The 19,368-nt window shown below is 44.4% G+C and overlaps 1 protein-coding gene across 2 annotated transcripts in view; it reads right to left on the bottom strand.

The window, feature by feature from the left end:
- TTC7B (tetratricopeptide repeat domain 7B) overlaps positions 1–19,368 on the bottom strand; it is a 256,341-nt gene that overhangs the window by 168,149 nt on the left and 68,824 nt on the right. For both annotated transcript variants that reach the window (XM_003786986.3, XM_023511573.1), the window contains one exon: positions 13,091–13,212. In XM_003786986.3, the coding sequence (XP_003787034.3) occupies positions 13,091–13,212 (122 nt within the window). The remainder of the gene's footprint in view (positions 1–13,090; positions 13,213–19,368) is intronic.

Below are 19,368 nucleotides of genomic sequence, written 5' to 3' on the forward strand. Positions count from 1 at the left end.
TTTTTTTTTTTTACTTTTAGTAGAGACAGGGGTCTCACTCTTGCTCAAGCTGGTTTTAAACTCCTGAGCTCAGGCTTTCCACCCACCTCAGCCTCCCAGAGTGCTAAGGATTACAACCATGGGCCATAGCATCCAGCCGCTTAATTCTGAATATAGCTCGGACAAGTGGGGATTTATGGCCAAGGAGCAGGGTGGGAGTCAGTGGATAGAAAATTACCAAGAGGAAACATCATAGGGAGGAAGGATTCTGGCTAATCTAACAGGATTTTTGCTTAGACAGGCCAGATGATCAGACGTCACCTAGGGGATGGTGGAAGACAAGGAGCCCAACCAGACTGAGGATAGAGGGTTCTGGCTAAACTGACTTTTGGCCAAGCAAAGCACCTTTGCCACTTCATCCTAGTCATTCCCATAGGCTCAGAGAACACTCTCTTTACATCTTATATCCCCAGAGCTTACCCAGTAGGCTCTCAATAAACATTCAAGAGATTGAGTAGGCAACAATTCTGAAAGTGTGTGTGTTTTTTAATTACTAGCTCAAAATGCACTTGAAAGCAATATAATCCCATCTTTTTTTAAAAGTCTGCAATTCAGGTTTTACTAATGAGTTTTCCTGAGTATTCTTCAGAAGACACACAACTTCAGATTCTTCCCGGTATTTTAACTACTTGTTTCCAATATGCAGGGATTGTTGCTTTTGATGCTAATTTGCCAGGGAGATTCAAAGGAGAAGCAGCTACCATAACCCTCAGCCAGCCAGCACAGAGACAGAGAGGATGCAAAGAAAGGCAGAAGGAAGAGCTAGCAGGAGAAGAAAGGTACAGTGTGTCTGTGCCACCCCTAGAGGACTGTCACCAAAAGGTACTGCGGAAAGAAGAAAAATTGAAACCTAAAACAGAGAGGAAAAACAAAATGTCAATTAAAGAAATAATTCATTGATTTTTAAAATCCTATAATTTAATGCTGGAGTTTGCTATGAGCACACATAATCACATTACAGATTTCCTTACTGTTGGGCAGATCAATGGCAGACATCATCATACAAATATAAAGTTAGGTTAATTGTAATAAAATATACAGTCCTGCTCATTTTCAATAGAAGGTTCCAGTGTATCCTAAGAAAAGTCATAAATACTCCCAAGATGTCTCAGTCATTTTCTGGGCTTTAGCTCAATCCCTCTCTGCAATTTTCTCTAAGAGTTGACTAAAAATATCTCTGCAAAAAAAGAATGGAGAGCAAAAGAAAGATTTTAAAAAATAGGTAGAAAATATCCCTTGAAAAGAGCTGGGACATCTACCCACCACCCCACCTTCATGTAAAATATTAATGCACTTGGCACCTAAATCAGGGAAGGGAAAAAGCAGGTTAGGGAGCTCTGCTCTGGGCAAGATCAGAACAGCAATGCCGGAGCTCCCCCAGCCTCTCCTCCCCAGCCACCCTCCTCCCCAGCAGATCCATCTGTACCCGCTCTGTGATTACCTAGACAGCTCCCCACAGTCTGACAGGCTCAGAGAGGGTGAAATTTGGCTTCCTTCTTGACCAGACAGGATGTGAATTCTTTCTGAACACAGGTGTCATTTCAACAGTGTGCCCTTGAGGGTTTACCTACAAAGGCCACAGTTAGACACTCTCCCGTGCTACTGCGTCCAGCTTCACCCTACGAGGTTTCAACTGAAGAGCTACATACTTGAAGTCTTTAAGTTCAGGTCTGGGAGCCTGTGGAGCAAATGTTCTCAGCCACTAGCCAGGGAAGAAAGAGGATACTCTCTTTCCTGCTGTGGGAACTCTGGAATCCCATCCAGATGTGTATGTTGGGCTATGTAAGGAGCTCTGCAAGTACCAAAATTCCACCAAGCTAAGAACTTCCCAGGAATAAAAGACTCTGTCAGGGCCTGCTTATAGTAATGCCATCATTATTGTAAACTATGCACAGCGGTATACTAGACACGTTCAAGGTACAGATCCACTCCCACACAAAACAGAAAAATTCCTGCCCAAGTGAATTTAGGTTCTAGTGATGGGAGACAAGTGTAAACAAATTAAATAAGAAAAAAATATAAGGAAGGCAAAGAGTTAACAAATTCCTTTCCTCTTCTGTTGAGAATTTGACCTTAGGTTAACTTTCTGGTTTTGTTTCTCTGGAAACCCTAATAAAGACAAAATGTCAAATATGTTACTAGGCAACGTTGCTTGTGATAAAAATGACCCCTGACTGATAACTTGCATCTGGACTAGGAGGAACTATAAATACCTGATGGGGTATTGTAGCTTTGGGTTTCCTTGTGTGTGAGACTCTTACAGCTGAGAGCCTGAAAACCTGGGGCAGGAGGCGTTAAGCCAGGATGGACAGCACACCTGCCCCTTGTGGGTCTCCTAGAACCTGAGCAGTCCCTCGAGGTGAGGAGGGACAAAGAAAACCGCTCCTGGGTGGCTTTCTGGATTGCTGAGAGCACAAGTGATGTGGAAAGAAGCCCCTGACCCTCCCTGTGGCCCTACATGGTTCTGTTCCACATCTTTCTATGTAGAAGGGGGTTAAGTGTGCCTATGAAATTCTTTAGAGTTGGACTCTCTCACCGAACCTAAGAAAATCCCTGGCAGACACTGTTCATAGTATATTTGATACCAGTTAAATGCTGGTATCAAAGAGAAAAATAAAGCAGAGAGTACAGGATGGCTGATGGACAGGATGCTGGTGAGGGGGCCTCTCAGGTCTAGACAGTAACCCTTGTCCCCACCTTACGCCTGCCAGTTACTGCCTATTTTCCAGTTCCTCTCAACCTTCTGCTCAGCCACCTCTTCAGAAAACCTCTTGTAACCACCAAATTGAGGCCAATTCCACTTAAAACTGACTCTCAGAAATGGGTATTTTCCTCCTCAGAGATATATAGCTACCTTAAGATACAGTTATACATTCGGAAGTATAAGGACCTGACTTATCTCTGAAAGCAAGGAGCTGTCTGGACCGCTATTTTAGCCCCAGCACCTGAGCAAGATCTGGCCCAGAGACAGACACAGCTGACAGCCCCTGGTAGAAGCTGGCGTGGGCAGTATGCTTCAGACCGCACTGTGTGTTTGTGCATGTCGCCATCCAAAGCGTGACCCCAGAGTGGATCTGAAAACGCTGTCATCTCCTGAGGTCTTCTATCAGCAGTTCTCAGCGGATCAATGTCCAGATGCAACAAGAGATACTGGGAAGTGCTCAAAAAATTAACTCCAACTTCAGATATCACATTATATAACCTTTCTTTTCTTTTCTTTTTTTTTTTTTTTTAAAGAAAAGCTACAAGGTAAAAAGCTAAGGTAAGAATAAAACAGCATTGTCTTCTTCCCTCTTCTAAAAGGTTTTGCCTACTTGTAATTTACCCCTTATTTATTTTCCTGCCTGACTAGAAATCCCACAGCAACCATGTGCTGTCTTGACCCTAGTAGCTGGCACATAAACCCTCGGTGGACGAAAAAATTAAGTAAACGAATAAACAAGTGAAAAATCTCGCCTTCCCTTCCTGTCCCCATTAAAACTGAAAACCACACGCCTAGACAAATCATACACCACTTCATCTTTCAGGAGATCCCAGTTTCTTAGTGGTGGTTAAAGGAATTACAGCCCGCCTTTCAAGAGGCAGCATGCAGCTGGGCAACACCACGCAGGGAGGGGCCTCTGTGAGATGCAGGTAAACTGCCAGTTAGTTCCCTGCATCCCTCCTCTACTTCAGAAGCTCCTAATGACCTATCCCACTCTCCTGCTGATGCCAAGACAGACCAACACGGATGTGCCCATCTTGCTGAACACTGATAAAGCCTTCTGACCACATAGGATTCTGACATGTTAGAATGTTAAGCGCCAGCCCATCTGAAGTACACTGGGAGCATTTACCTATCCCTGTAACTCATCACTGAAAGAGAGGTCTTAGAGTTTCATAATTAAAACTCTTAAAGAGATTCCCCTGTTTCCACACTAATGTTTTAATGGCATGAAGGAACGAGCCAGACCCAGCCCACATCTAAACAAAACACAGAAAACTTCACTGAAACTTTTTATTACATAAATAATTACATCTAGACTGGCTTTTAAAAGTCCTTAACTTCTAAGTATAACGTATTCCTTTGAACTATGCTGCTTGGTCCTCCATTTTCAAGGCACTAACTACTGGGCATGGTCAATGTCAGCCCAGTGGCAAGAGAGCCAGGAGCAGGAGCCAGGAGCAGGAGGGCCAGTCCCAGCTCTGCCTCAACCAGCTGTGCGGTCCTGAGTCAGTCACATGAGTTTGTTTATGGACTGTTTCCTCAACAATATGTAAACAGCATGAAGGGAGTGACTGGGTTTGACTCATTCGCTTAGAACACTTTTTGGCACTAGTAAGTAACCCAGTAAGAGTTTTGATAAATATTTGTTGAATGATTACTGAAGGGGATTTCTCGGGATCTCATCTATAAAGAGCAGCCATTGAAACAAATGCTACCAGCGGCTGGAGCTCCAGGGCTTTCAGGATGGACAGTGCACCAGCAGTCCAACTATTAGGAAAACTCCCCTTCGTAGTGAAATGACTCAGGTGAGGTGCATAGCATGGTAAGCTGGGTCAGTTAGGTCTCTGGACACGTGAGTGCCTGAGTGACATGTGGCATCCCCAAGGTAGCCTTGGCTAGGCAGGCTGTAGAGAGGTGCCCTGTACCTCACACTGCTCTGTAACCTCCTTTCTGAAGCTATTGAAGTAGCTTCACGTAGATCCCCTGCCCTCTCCCTCACTCCCTCCATCCCCCCCCCACCTTCCTAGGTGGTTCCTGCTAAAGTTAAAATGTAGCCTGTCACCCAAAACAAGTAAAATGAACCAGGTCCAGTTGAAATGGGGGACATGGCTCTGCTGGCACCAGACTCCTGCCAAATGAACTTCCCTGTCCTTGGCCCTTTCCCAACCCCCGCCCCCATCATAGTGCAGTGGCTGTTCCACCCTGGAGAATGAATTCCCTATTCCTTAACCAAGTATTTAATCTTCCACAATCTTTCTGCCATCCATCCTTCCAGCATGAACTCTACCTGGGAAAAGAAAATGGAAGTAACATTTCTCTTTGTTTGTTTGTTTTTTGAGACAGTCTCACTCTGTCACCCTGGGTAAAGAGTTGTGGTGTCATAGCTCACAGCAACCTCATATTCTTGGGCTTAGGTGATTCTCTTGCTTCAGCCTCTCAAACAGCTGGGACCACAGGTGCCCACCACAACACAGCTAATTTTTGTATTTTTAGTCTAGACGAGGTCTCGATCTTGCTCAGGCTGGTCTGGAACTCCTGAGCTCAAGCAATCCACCTGCCTGAGCCTCCCAGAGTGCTAGAATTATAAGTGTGAGCCACTGTGCCCAGCCAGAAGTAACATTTCTTGAAAATGGCCTATATACAGTCCTGCCACTTCCTCCTGCATCATCTGCTCCTCACCCTTCCCTGTCTCGTGCCTGTTCTTACTACCCCACCAAAGCCTATTCCAGGTCACAAATATCTTCCATGTCGTCTAATCCAGTGCTTGCACTTTGGCTTTCTTTTTTAACTTCTTGGCAACATTTATACTCTGCCTTTCACTGATTCCATCCCGTCCCAGAGCTTTGACTATAATTGCTATGCTGAAACTCCCAACTTCTACTCACGTGCAAATGCCCCCCTGTGCACAGATATCTTCCCAGATGACATCTCCACTTAGACGTCTCACGGGCATCTCCAACATAACATATCCAAAGGCAAATTCTTGATTTCCAAACCGGGTCCTCTTCTCATCCCCATCCCATCTAATTAACTGTTTAAGACTGAAACTGGGGCATTGCCACTGATTCCTCCATTTCCCTCACCCTCTCCCTCCCCAAATCCAATTCACCAACAGCCTAAAACCAGTAGTTCTAATACACATCCCAAATCCATCTACTCCTCCTGGTCCCTACTCCCACTGTCATCTCTGAGGTGGGCATCTAATGTCTCGACCACCTAGTATCACCTCCCCTTTGTCCTGGTGCTGTGGAGTCTTTTCTTTGGACAGTCAATACTCTCCTGTTGTAAGCCACCATAGTAGCGCTGCCTTGTTCAGGGTGAGGCAGACCAAAACAGTCTGTGACTCTTCCCACTGCCAACCGTGCTTCCCTACAACAGACTCCTTTGGATTCTTGAACACACAAATTCCTTTCCTGGTCAAAACCTTTGCACATTCTGGACCTCTGCTTGGAGTACTCTTTCCCCTGCTCCTGGCCTGATTAGCTCCTTCTCAGCCTTCCCTCTTGGTCTCATCTCAGCATCACCTCCGCAGGAGGCCTGGTCCAGCTACCCTATCTAAGCAGATGCCCTCTGTTGTCAGCCTTCACTGCACCCATTCATTTCCTAGCACTTATCACAACTTACAATTATGTACATTGGTTTGCTGATTTGTTATCTCTCTCCCTCACTAACTGTCAACTTCCTAAAAGACTGAACTATGACTCTTACATTGGCCAATATTTACCAGTACTGAACACAGTACTTGGCACATGGTAGAACTCAATAAATACTTGCTAAATGACAACCAAACTCACTACACGCTGGGGCCTGTGCTGAAGGCTTTCTATAAACATTCCCAGATTTCTGCGGAAACCCTCACTCCAACTAGACTCTCCTCAGACCTTGCAGAATACACACAAGGCTAAGTCCAGTTCTAACATCATGCCTCTACCAACCACTTGGAATGTCCTGGCTCTTCCTGGTCTGTCTGTATCTACACCATTTCCAGCCCACTTTTCCAAATTTTTATTCTCCTTTCCAAATCACAGCAGCCCTCCTGTTTGCTTTTGTGGTAATCTGGACTTTCCCTGACTCCTGAAATAGTTTGTTTTAATTCTTAGTCTCAGAAGACTCAATTCTGCATGAATTCTAGGAGAAAAAGGAATGTCTCTCCTCCTCACCACTGGCTAACACAGGCCCTGGCACTGAATACCTGTTCACAAGCAATCTTAATTAACTGAATGAAAAAATGACCCTACTGAACACATGAATGGACAGGCCTGGGAACTTCACCTTCTTTAAAGTGTCTAGTATTCTTTCATTGTTTATTCTTTTATAGAACCATATTACAACCTGTAAAGTTACTAATGTTCATGTCTTACTCCTTCCTTCCTTCCTCCTTCCCTTTTTTAAAGAGACATTGTATCACCCAGGCTGGTCTCAAACTCTTGGCCTCAGGTGATCATCCTGCCTCACCCTCTGGAGTAGCCAGGGCTACAGATGTGAGCCGTGCACCCCAACTCTGTTTTCTTTTTTCCTACTATCTTCAAAACAGGAAGGCTCATTTCTTTCTCATCTCTATATCTCTTCAAGAATATCATGTTCAAAAAATTGGTACTTATTAAATGCTTACAGGAAACATGTCCGAATTCTCTCACATTCACTGCACTGGCCTTGTAATGTCAAATATAATGTGTAGTTTAAAAAGCAAACACTTCTTCTCACTGCAAGAGAAAAGATGGCCTGAATGCTAGAATGCAAAGACCAAGCTGCTCCAGTACCCGAGGAGACTGGTATACCCAGCAAATCACCCTCTGCCTCCTAGCTAGCATCTGGCCCACAATCACATGAGTTGTGTCTGCCCATCTGCTGCCGTTGCTGTCCCTGAGGCATAAACCCAGGAAACATCCCTCCTCAGCCCATATGACACACAGGTCCTCATGGACCCCTTTTCTGCTTTCTAGATCTAGGCTGCGTTGAACAGGGTGGACCAATTCCAATTTCAACAAGATTATTTAGGAAGATTAAAACTTTTAGAAGTCAGGCTGGTTGTGGTAGCTCATGCCTGTAATCCTAGCACTCTGGGAGGCTAAGGCGAGAGGATCACCTGAGCTCAGGAGTTGAGACTAGCATAAGCAAGAGGAAGATCAAATCTCTACTGAAAACAGAAAAATTATCTCCTATAGTTCCAGCTACTTGGGAGGCTGAGGCAGTAGGATCACTTGAGCCCAGGAGTTTGAAGTTGCAGTGAGCTATGATGATACCACTGCATTCTAGCCGATGGCAGCAGAGTGAGACTCTGTCTCAAAAAGGAAAAAAAAAAAAAAAAAAACTTTACAAGTCAATGCAAAATGGTGATTAGTGGTCTGCTGGATTATAAAAAAGAACTCCAGAGTCCCTCCACACTGCTTTATTCCCTGGCTGGGCTGCAAGTACTGCAGGGAAGCCAAGGTCTGAACCACTCCAGCCTGACATCTTGCCTTCTCTGTGTCAAGGCCTCGCAGGCAGAACTCAGGGACGCAGCCCAGGAAATGGCACAGCCCACTGGGCACACTTCCCAGGTGTTGATGGTTATTTGCCTTCTTGCTTAAATTTATTCCTACCCTACCTGAATTAAAATCATTTCAAAGCAAAGCAAAGGAAAGCACACACTGCGATCTGTTTTGCTCACCTAGGACACCTGACCAAGCCGACAAGAAGCAAAGTTGCTTGAATTTCCTTTTGCTACCACTTGTTTACAAACAATAGGTAAATACTCCTGAAACAACTGGCAGTACATACGGTAGAACCCCCACAGCTGACCACCTCCCTACACTGACCACCCCCTTAAGCTGACCCGATTTGCATAGACTGGACATGCGCCCCATGTACGTATCAGCACAGTGGGCCTAGTTCCTTCTGTTGACCACCTCTGTATGTTGACCAGTTTGTTACAGTCCCTCGGGTGGTCAACTTACAGAGGTCCTAGTATAACTGGCACCCCCAAATCAAGTTTCTTTGGTAATTCTGGCTGCAATGACTCAAGTGGGGATTTCTCTTCTCAGAAGGCTGAGGGGAACCCCAAGGAGAGACCGGGTCTCTGCTGTGTTGCCTAATGAACACCCCAATGCTCTACAGTCAGCCAGTCGGTCCCACCTATTTTTTCTGAAAAGCCATCAGTGGTTAGATAGGGCCTTTAGTGATTAGGATGCCATCTAAGCTAACTGCCATGCATGTTGAGCAGTTGGTCAGTTAAACCAGCAGTCACTATAACTAAATGCCCTGTCTCTAAACCCAGCAGTGTGAGGCTTGACAATCCAATGAAGGACATCTACTTCTCTACAGACTCCCACTTCAGCCAGAGTCTGACCTGAACCTGGCCCCCCTTGGTAGGTAAATCAGCCAGGCATCCTTATTACCGGACATTGGCATTTACCACTTTCCGTTTGCCTGACTCTTCACCAAGTGCTTCCACGTGCATTTTCTTGTTCACTCCTCACCACTGCTCTAGGAGGGAAGTGATATTCACCCTATTTCACAAAGAAACTGAGATCCAGAGGAAAAAGGGCTGGTTCCAAATCCAAGACAGGCTCCAGTGCCCCCTCTGTCCCTCGTATATGTGCTTGCCTGATGAGGCAATTCCCAAACCCTTGGCTTCTCGGAGGCAACTGCCCCCTCCTCTGTAGAGCCTTCACAAAATAGTTTTTTTTTTTTCCCCATCCCTAACAGGCTTGCTGCTGCCACCCTGAGGGATAAGAGAAATAGATGTGAAATAGATGTGTGTACATTCCAAGTCATGCCCGGGGGCTCCTAGGACTGGGAGGCGGAGGATGTTTTAGGCCTGGATGGCAACTAGCCAGTCTCTCCCTCCAAGGAGGGAAGATGGAGGAGGAGAAAGAGGGGAACAAGAGTGGGAGGGAAGGAAAAGATGGAAGGGAGAAGACAGAGAGAAAGAGAGGAAAAGGCAAGAAGAGGGGCTCAGGACAGGAAGGATGGGAAGGAGGGACAGAAAAGGAGGAGGTGCTTTGTGATACGAGAAAAAGCCTGAGGAGAAATTACCAAACCAGCAGAGGCTGGGAGCCATTACCGCCATGTCTCATCCTGGGAGTCAAGGGCTCCCTCCTAGAGGCAGGGTGACGGACAAGGCCACCATCCAAGGGTCCAATCAAACCCCTCTACACAAAATGACAGCAATTCCCCTGCAGTGGCACAGTGGTAAAAAGACTGAGGTCAGAAACCCGGCACCCAAGGCACTGTGTGGCCTACAAGTCACAGGGCCTCCGAGTCTAGACTCTTCTGTAAAATGGGGGCAACGCTACTTACACTGTTGACTGTGGGGCAGCAGCGGGGATGAAAGAGACAACGCTGTGAGGATCAATAAAGAATAAATAATGACATGAAGGCTATGGTAACCAGTTTGATGAGAGTATCAAAATGTATATGAAAATAGCACACTGTACCCCATGATTGCATTAATGTAAACAGTTATGCTCTAAGAAATAATAAAGGAAATTTGAATGGGAAAAAAAAGAAGAAGAAGAAATAGAAGTACTCAGTGAACAGAGCGGCACTGCTGAGTTCTAAAGCATTTGAAGGGGCCCAGGAACTGGTCCTGGCATCAGGATGTCTGACAGAGATGCCCAAGTTCACCAGTTTTGCAATGACTCCTAGGAAAGATGGGAGGCTTTTAAAGAAGATTCAGGCCAGGTGCTATGGCTCACACCTATAATGCCAGCACTTTGGGAGGCAGAGGTGGGAAGATGGCTTGAGGCCAGCCTGGGTAACACAGTGAGACCCCGTCTTTATAAACAATAGAAAAATTAGCTGGGTATGGTGGTGTGTGTCTGTAGTTCCCGCTACTTAGGAAGCTGAGGCAGGAGGACCTCTTGAGCCTAGGAGTTTGAGGGTGCAGTGAGCTATAATGATGCTACTATTCTCTATCTAGCCTGAGGGAGAGAACAAAATCTTCTCTCAAAAAACAAAAACAAACAAAAAGAATTAAAATTCATTAGTACAATGCAGTAATTCCTCAGGGATGCCAACTAAAAAGCTGAGTACGTGTTTACATATATTTCTAAGGGGAAAAAGATGTGTTCTGTCAATTTCCATTTCTTACTACCAAACCAATCTATATTGTATTATTCCACCACTGAAAATCAGTCAGCTCCAGCTATTATATCCTTCCAGATACATATAAGAAAAGTGGAGGAAAAAAAGAGTGAGGTAACAGGGAACAAATGTTTCAGAAGACAGAATTGTGGGAAGCCACTGGCTGTTAGGGACAGCAGCTGTCTGTTCTGTCCCAATTGCTCCATAGAGACATTGGCTGTAGGCGTCACTGACAAGTACCCCTCAAGTGTGGCTCTCGGGCCCTGAGTAACCCACTGGGGTGAGTCAGACAGCCCTGACAGCACTTGGCATATCCCAAACCTCCCACTGGTTCCTCTCCTTTTGTCTACATTTTGTGGTCTCAAACCGGCCCTCACCTCCACCTACCTACAAGTAATCTCTCCCTACTGTTGCGTAATCCCAGCCTTTAGAACATTAAAGGGAGCTCTGAGAGCACCTGGCCCATCCCACGTGTGGTCTTTAGAGCCCAGAGAAAAGAGCAAGAGGACAAGAAAAGAAAGGAAAAGTCTTCAAAGTTAAGTTCTCCCTTATGGCTGCTACATCAGTGGGCATCTCCTTGAACTTGGGTAAAGTAAAATAAGTGACAAGTTAAGCAATCCACAGCATGTTACCCATCATCTAGTGCAGTGGTTCTCAACCTTCCTAATGCCGCGATGTATTTTCATTACTACAAAGGGGTTGTGACCAACAGGTTGAGAACCACTGATCTAGTGCAAACCTCTCATTACTATTTTTGAGTTAATATTCCAGTGGGCAGCCAACATTTTAGGGGATGAGGTCAGAGCCCAAAAGTCTTCCTTCCTCCTCCTCAAGGACCGGACACCAAAGATGAAAATAATTTACCCAGCCCACCCATATCAATCTCACACAAAGCATTTTCAACTGAAAGCACTGATGCGGCACCCCCTGGATTAATCCCCCCAGGGGGATTAATTCCTGTGTCTGGATGTTCATATTCATACATATGCCCACAGGTGAAGGAGAGGAAGAGCAAAGGTTGAGGGTTCCTCTGGGATGGCTACCATTCACTATGAAAAGGGAAAAGAAACAGATCACTAGGAAAACATTCCATGTTCCCTCCCTTCTCCTTCTATTTATAACAGCAAAGAAAACAGAACTTAATCTCAGCTTAGGAGATGGGCACCACCGCTCAGATGATCTCAATCAGTGGCAGATGAGATCAAATTCAAGAGCATCTTTGTGCCAAAGCCACCAAGCTACTCCAAACCTTGGGGTGTTTGTCGTGGCCTTTTATGGGCCATGCTGAGCTGAGCCAGTGGCCTTTGGAGCAAAGCAAGCCTTCTCTCACAGACAGTTTAATAGGGCTTGGAAAACAAGCGTTTATTCTCAACTAGTGGGAAATGAATGCATGTGGCTCCCAGCCACGGGGAGATGAAATCCCACTTTCAAGAGCTAAGTCCCAAGGTTTGAAGCTCTTAAAAATGAAGAGGGAGCAACCCCACTGTTCATTTTTCCAAAGGCTGGGACTTGTGTCCCTCTGCCATTCAAAGCACTATTGGACTACCCCTACTGCAAAGGGAGCAGGCCTCTAGGGGCCTCCCGTGCAAAGCCTAGTAGGAGCTACAGAGGTACAGATACCTACTGTTGGTCTTCATGCACATCTATCCTGCAGCACAATGTCAAAACAAGGGACAACTGAAGAGATTTGGAACAAATCAGCACGTTTCTCACAAGAGCAACAAAAACACAAAAACAAACATTAAATGAACCACAAAGCTATCCTTTCCATTTGTGCTCTTAAATCTTTTATTAAACCCTTTTCAAAGGCAACTAAAACTGAAAATGTTCTTGTGTGGCATCACGGCCACACTCACTTTCATAAAAACTGGCTGAGACTTGGCAATTCTAATTCTCTAAATTGATCAGCCATTGAAAGAGAGATGCTCCTATGTGGCAGGCTTTCCAATTCATTACTTTTTCTTCCACATAGTGGGGAGGACCACAGCGCCACTCCCACAGAGGAAGGGCATAATATGCAGGCACCCCTCAGATCCACCCCACCCAAGCACGGCGTTCCACACCTGTGACTCGTGCTCCCTCCCACCTTCACATCTCATCGGAAAGCAAGAGAGCCATGTGGAGAAAAGACAAAAAGAGCCAAGGTTCATTCTTTTCAAAAACACTCCAATTGTAGTTCACGTTTAAGATTGCTTGATTATAGTAACTAAACTGGAGACACATTATATGGCTATTTTCCTTCTTTAGGAAATGGATTAAAAAATGAAGAAGGCTTACCCATTTTTGAAATAGAGGACATGGGCTCTCTGTAGTCCTGTTTCTAGGAAAAAACCTAGTTCTTGATCGTGGGGAGCAGGGCCAGGTTTAGGGCTTCTGTTTTGAATATTAGTAAGTATTACCTAGAAGGGGAGAAAATCGGAAAACTAATCAGATGCATATCCAAGCCTACTTCTTTAAAACCCTATTTCTAAATGTGCCGCCCAACTTGGAAAACCGACTTCCTTATGTAAATATCAGTGCAGACGCACAGGTATAGAAATGCAGGCATCAGAAAAGCAGAAAATGACTTCAACTAGACAGGAAGCAATCAGGCAACCCAGGGGCACATGTTCCCTGCCTGGCACTAAGCGCTGAGGAAGAGGGCAAGAAGCACTAGAGGTGGAGTGGCCCTGTTGCGTGGATTCTGAAGGGAGGCTGTGTGACACAGAAGTAGGTCACAGCAAAGGCTGGGAATCATCCTTATTGCCAATGGCCCAGGCCACCAACAGGCAGACTGTAGCTTCAGCCTATATGAGTTTGATGAGCTCCAAGATGAGCTAACAAGTGCTGTGATCAGCACTAGGCCTGGAATTAACCAGAAAGGCAACTTGCCAGGCTACAGGGCTGAGGAGCTCTGCAGCTTTGTAGCCTGGGGAGTTTGGGCTAAGCAGCAGTCACCTATTCTTAAGGGGAGAACTGAGAAAAAACAATGTCATCTCTTTCTTCTTGGCCTCACGTCAACAGATAATGGGATTTTAAATTTTTGCAAGAAAGACTGCCAACTAATCAGGAGAAAGCCTAGCATATTGAGTTGGTCATAATGAAGGATAAACACATATCTGCTATTCCCTTTAAACTCACAAGTCAAATAAAGCACTTCTCAAAAGAGAAACCTGTTCTCGGCTCATTTAAAAACCATACAAATGGCTCGGCGCCTGTAGCTCAACCGGCTAAGGCGCCAGCCACATACACCTAAGGTGGCGGGTTCGAATTCCCAGCCCGGACCCGCCAAACAACAATGACGGCTGCAACCAAAAAATAGCCGGGCGTTGTGGCGGGCGCCTGTGGTCCCAGCTACTTGGGAGGCAGAGGCAGGAGACTCGCTTAAGCCCAGGAGTTGGAGGTTGCTGTGAGCTGTAATGCCATGGCACTCTACCCAGGGGGACAGCTTGAGGCTCTGTCTCAAAAAAAAAAATAAAAATAAAATAAAAACCATACAAATGGTAATATCGTGAGAACCCATCTCTAAAAGAATAATGAAAATTAGGTGGGTGTGGTGGCATGCACCTGCTGCCATAGCAACTTGGGAGGTGAGGCAGGATCACTGGAGCTCAGGAGTTCAAGGCCATACATAGTGAGCTATGATCATGCCATTGCACTCTAGCCTCCAGCCTGAGAGACAGAACAAGTCTTCACCTCATTAAAAAAAAAAAAAGAAAAGTGTTCTCCACACATTTGCTGAAAGTCAGCAGCTCTGCAAAAGACCCAGTTGTTAGCCAAACCCCAAATATCCTACAGATCTTGAAATTATTCTCTCAACAGAATTGAAGCAATTACTGGTTCTTTAACCTGTGAGCTTTGGAGAAAAGAAAAGTAGAAGGCAGGCAATGAACAAGATGCTGAGGAATGAAATCCCACCAGGCAACCCCTGCATGGGACCTCCAGCCCAGCATCTTACCAAAGTCCCCTGGCTCCTCCCTGACCTAGAGCCTCCATCTGCAGGTGTTCCTGCTACCTCATTTCCACCCACTGCAGGAGCCTCCTCAATACATCCTCCAGGGGCCAGAGACACACCGAGCATCTTCCTAGGTTCTTTTCCCCCCTCTCCTAAATTTCTCTTGAGCTGATCCCATCCATTCCTATGAACTTCAAAAATCATCAATATTCTGCCAAATTTATGGCTCTTGTCCACTTTGTCTACGAATTCCAGACTCATATGTCCACTCAGAGGGATAACACTAAAACTTTAAAGAATTACTCTTTACTTGTTTGGGGGCATATTTTTTAATTTCAAAATGCCATGATTATTTTACAATAATTGCAATTTTACAATTGCAAAAACAATTCAGCATAGCACAAAAAAGAAAATTAAAAAATCACCTCGACAATTACACCTCGCAGAAATAATCATAGTTAACATTTCTTGAACAATCCAGGTATCCTTGTGTATACACGTATCAAGTAGAGGAAGATAAAAATCATTTTTTAAAAAATGAGATCATGTTATATATGCTGGTTTTAAATTTAAACCATCACATTTAATTTAGTTAAATTTAACAGAAGAAACTAAAGTGTAACCAAAGTAATCACTCAACTTCAGAAAAAAAATTTTTTTCACATAGTTCATAAAAGGTCTCTCTAAAGTTAAAAATATATGTTATTTCTAGCATTTCAATTGGCTTTTTTATAGTTTTCATCTCTCTGCTGAAATTACCATCTGTTCATGCATATTGTATACCTTTCCCACAATATCCTTTATCACATTGATCACAGTTATTTTAAAGTCTCTGTCTGATAGTTCCAACACATGGGTCATTTCTGGGTATAGTTTTGTTGCTTATCTCTTTACTATGGTTCGTTTGTTCCTGTTTTGTACGTGGGGGTATGTGTGTGTGCATGTGAATCTCACAACTTTTATTTGTTAATTTTTTATTTTTTTGCAGTTTTTGGCCGGGGCTGGGTTTGAACCTGCCACCTCCAGCATATGGGGCCAGCGCCCTACTCCTTTGAGCCACAGGCGCCACCCGAGTCTCACAATTTTTTAATCTAATGTTGAACAATGTGTGTAGAAAAAAACAGGTAAATAGTATTTATACCTAAAAATGGCACCTTTCTTCTTCCATCAGGCCATAAACGTGGGAGATTGAATCATTCTAGGCAGTAGTTGAGCTGGGTCTGGGTTTTGTTGTTCCTGTAGTTATCTTTAGCACATCACAGACTTCAAATTCCTCCAGCAGCCAGCTACTAACTTATGCTCTTGTGGAGTCTGGGATACCTGAATGTATTTCTTAGTGTTTCTGCTCCACCCTCAGTCACGGTAGCCCCTGTGTTTCTGTTCCAAAGGGGATTTTTCTCTCCACACCCAGGCCTCTTGCCCAGCAGTATTCTGCCACTACTTGTTACTCGGTGCTCTGTTACATGGCTGGAGGGAGAGGGGTTCTTGGGTCCTCTGGTCCAGCCTCAGTCTTGGGTAGGTCCATATAGCTGCAGCACAGGGATGTGGCTGGTCCTCAAAAGCCTCCTAGTAGCTATCTCCCTCCTAAGTTTTGGAATGTCTTCCTGGGAAGAGAGCCACCAAATCTCTACTTCTAGGAAGCCTGTGAGCATGATGATCATACCCTCAGGAGTCCAGGTTCAGCCCCAAATGAATTCTCTATTTCACGCCAACGCGAACATAATGAATAGCACTGTCATCAACTCAGCTGCCCACATCAGACACTGGGGAGTAAAAGGGTTACAGGGAAAGTAACCCTTTCCTCTGACATATAATCTACTACCACGTCCCTCCTGATTATTTCTCAAATATGTCTATCCATTTCTACTCCCTTGCCTCACCTATGCTGCTGTAACTTCCGATAGATTTCTACAATAGCCTCCTAAATGGAGTCCCTATGGCCTCTCTTGCTTCCCTACTTCCTTTCCATACTATATGCAGCCTCAATAATTTTCTGATCACACAATTTGGAGAATGTTATTCTTTTGCTCTTTCTCCTGTTTGTCATCTCTAAGTTAACAACTTGTCACTTTCTCAGAAGGGCCTTCCCCAACCAACCACATCAAGTAGGTCTGCTCCTATCATGCCCTCCCACAACATCCTTTTCTATGCCTTCATTGCACTTATCAATGGATTTTTTTTACTTGATTACTGGCTACCTCTCCACTGTGCTATAAATTCCACAAAGTCAGGGGCTACATGACTATTTACCAATTTAGTCAGGGGCTATTTTATTTATCAATATATATACACCCAGTAACTACTGCAGTGTCTGGCACAGAGTAAGCATTCATCATATGTAGTAAATGAATGAATGAATTTTCAAGGCTAATCATAAATGCAGAATAAAGGCAACGGAAAAGTAATCTACTGTGTATTAGGAACTAGGTAGGCACATGGCTACCTTATTTATTCCCCACAAAACCTGCTGAGAAACACACTAAAATCCTCTCTTTACTGAAGGGAAAACTGAGACTGCTCTGCCAAAGTTGAATTACTTAAATCATTAGCTAGCAAGTATTAGAGCTGGTGCTAAAACTCAGGTCTACCTAAGTCCAAAACCCAGCTCCTTCCCCTTTGTCTGTGTTTTCTTACAGAGGAAAGTCCAAAATAGCAAAGTCCAAAGCAGGGTAGCCAGAATGAGGCTTTGGTTATGAATGAGAAGAATGGGAAAGATACAAAAGACAGAGGGGATAGCATAGCTTAGGATTTACCCTGAAGTCTAAGCATCTTAAATTTAATCCCTTCCTCACAAAGAGCCTCCAACAAAAGGGCCTGGTTAGGAGCATTGTTTGGCAGGGTTGAAGCCACCACTTGTTCCATGGATAAACACTTCCCTTGGAGAAGACTGCCAACAAGGATCCTTAACAAGTGCACCCTGCTTTGGCAAAAGCAAACATTCAACTACCGAGGACGTATGATAGCACAGGGAAAGATTTAAGGTCAAAAGTTCCAGGCTAACGGTCTAGTTTCGACAGTCCTCACCACGTGTGCACTTAGAGAACTCCTTTGAGTTCTTCAATATCCTCATCTGTATCCTGGGGACAACACCTCCTTCACATTGTTGGTTTGATTTGTAAATGAGAAACTTTATGAGCATACAATCCTTAATGGAGACATGTGAAAGAGTTACTTTCAAGTAGGCATAAAATTAAGTATATTTACTATTTCTTTTATTTCTTAGCATTGCTACTGGAGATTTTGTCAATATGGCATAAGAGAGATATAAGATGGAGAATATTAGAAAAGAATAAACAACAACAAAAATCATTCCTCTGCCACAGATTTGTATTCTTAGAAAAATGAGAAAAATCAACTCTACTTGTACAGAAGAGTTCAGTGTCATGGCTAATGACTACTAGGTTTGCTGGCCTTGATACAGCTATCCTTGTTAGCCTTTAAGATTCAGCTCAGGTGTCATCTCTCCACGAGCTGTCCCTGAACTTCCATATTGGTCCAAGACCTTTCTCTGGGCTTGCAGAGCTCTCTGAGTGTTCCCTGACAAAGAATTCCTCCTACAGGTTCCATATGAGATGGTGCCCCTGATGTCAAGCACAGTACTCAGAACATAGAAGGCACTCAATAAATGTTTATATATGTGCATTAAAACATCATAATCATTTTATATATAAAAACAGAACGAAAAATATGATTCTATTCACAAAGCAATAAAAACAAAAAGACCCGGGAATGATCAAACCAACTGAAATCTATAAAACCAAAGTCTTCATAAAAGACTTGAGTGCCTGTGGCTCAAGGCTAAGGTGCCAGCCAAATCCAGCCTGCCAAACAAGAATAGGGGTCATAAGAATAGGGAGAGGGTCATAAATAGAGAATATTAAATATAATCATCTAAATTAATATATGAAATTAATAAAAATTCAACCAAATCCTGAGTGGATCTCTCTTTCTTCTTTTTAAAGAGATGAGGTCTTGGCTCAGTGCCTGTGGCTCAAGGCTAAGGTGCCAGCTCGAATCCAGCCTGTCAAATAAGAATGATGGCTGCAACCAAAAAATAGCCAGGTGTTGTGATGGGCGCCTGTGGTCCCAGCTACTTGGGAGGCAGAGTCAGGAGATTCGCTTGAGCCCAGGAGCCCAGCAAACTTGCTGGAGGTTGCTGTGAGCTGTGATGCCATGGCATTCTAACCTAGGGGGACAGCTTGAGGCTCTGTCTCAAAAAAAAAAAAAAAGATGAGGTCTTGCTCTGTCACCAGCCTAGGGTGCAATGGTGTGATCATAGCTCGTTGCAGCCTTAAACTCCTGGCCTCAAGTGATCCTCCTGCCTCAATCTCCCAAGTAGCTGTGACTACGGGTGTCAGCCACCATACCACTACACCTGGCGGTTCAAGATTTTTCTTGAACTCAATGAAGTTATTCTATGATTCATCTGAAGCATAAAAAGAAAAGAACAAAGGATAATTCTAAAAAATAAGTGTAATCACCAATTCTTCAGATGTTAAAACCTGTCATTAAGAAGTACTCATTAGGCTCGGCGCCTATAGCTCAACCGGCTAAGGCGCCAGCCACATACACCTAAGGTGGCAGGTTCGAATCCCCAGCCCGGACCCGCCAAACAACAATG

This window comes from Otolemur garnettii, unplaced genomic scaffold (assembly GCF_000181295.1).
Source record: "Otolemur garnettii isolate 467f Iridium unplaced genomic scaffold, OtoGar3 scaffold00020, whole genome shotgun sequence".
NCBI classification, from domain to species: domain Eukaryota; kingdom Metazoa; phylum Chordata; class Mammalia; order Primates; family Galagidae; genus Otolemur; species Otolemur garnettii.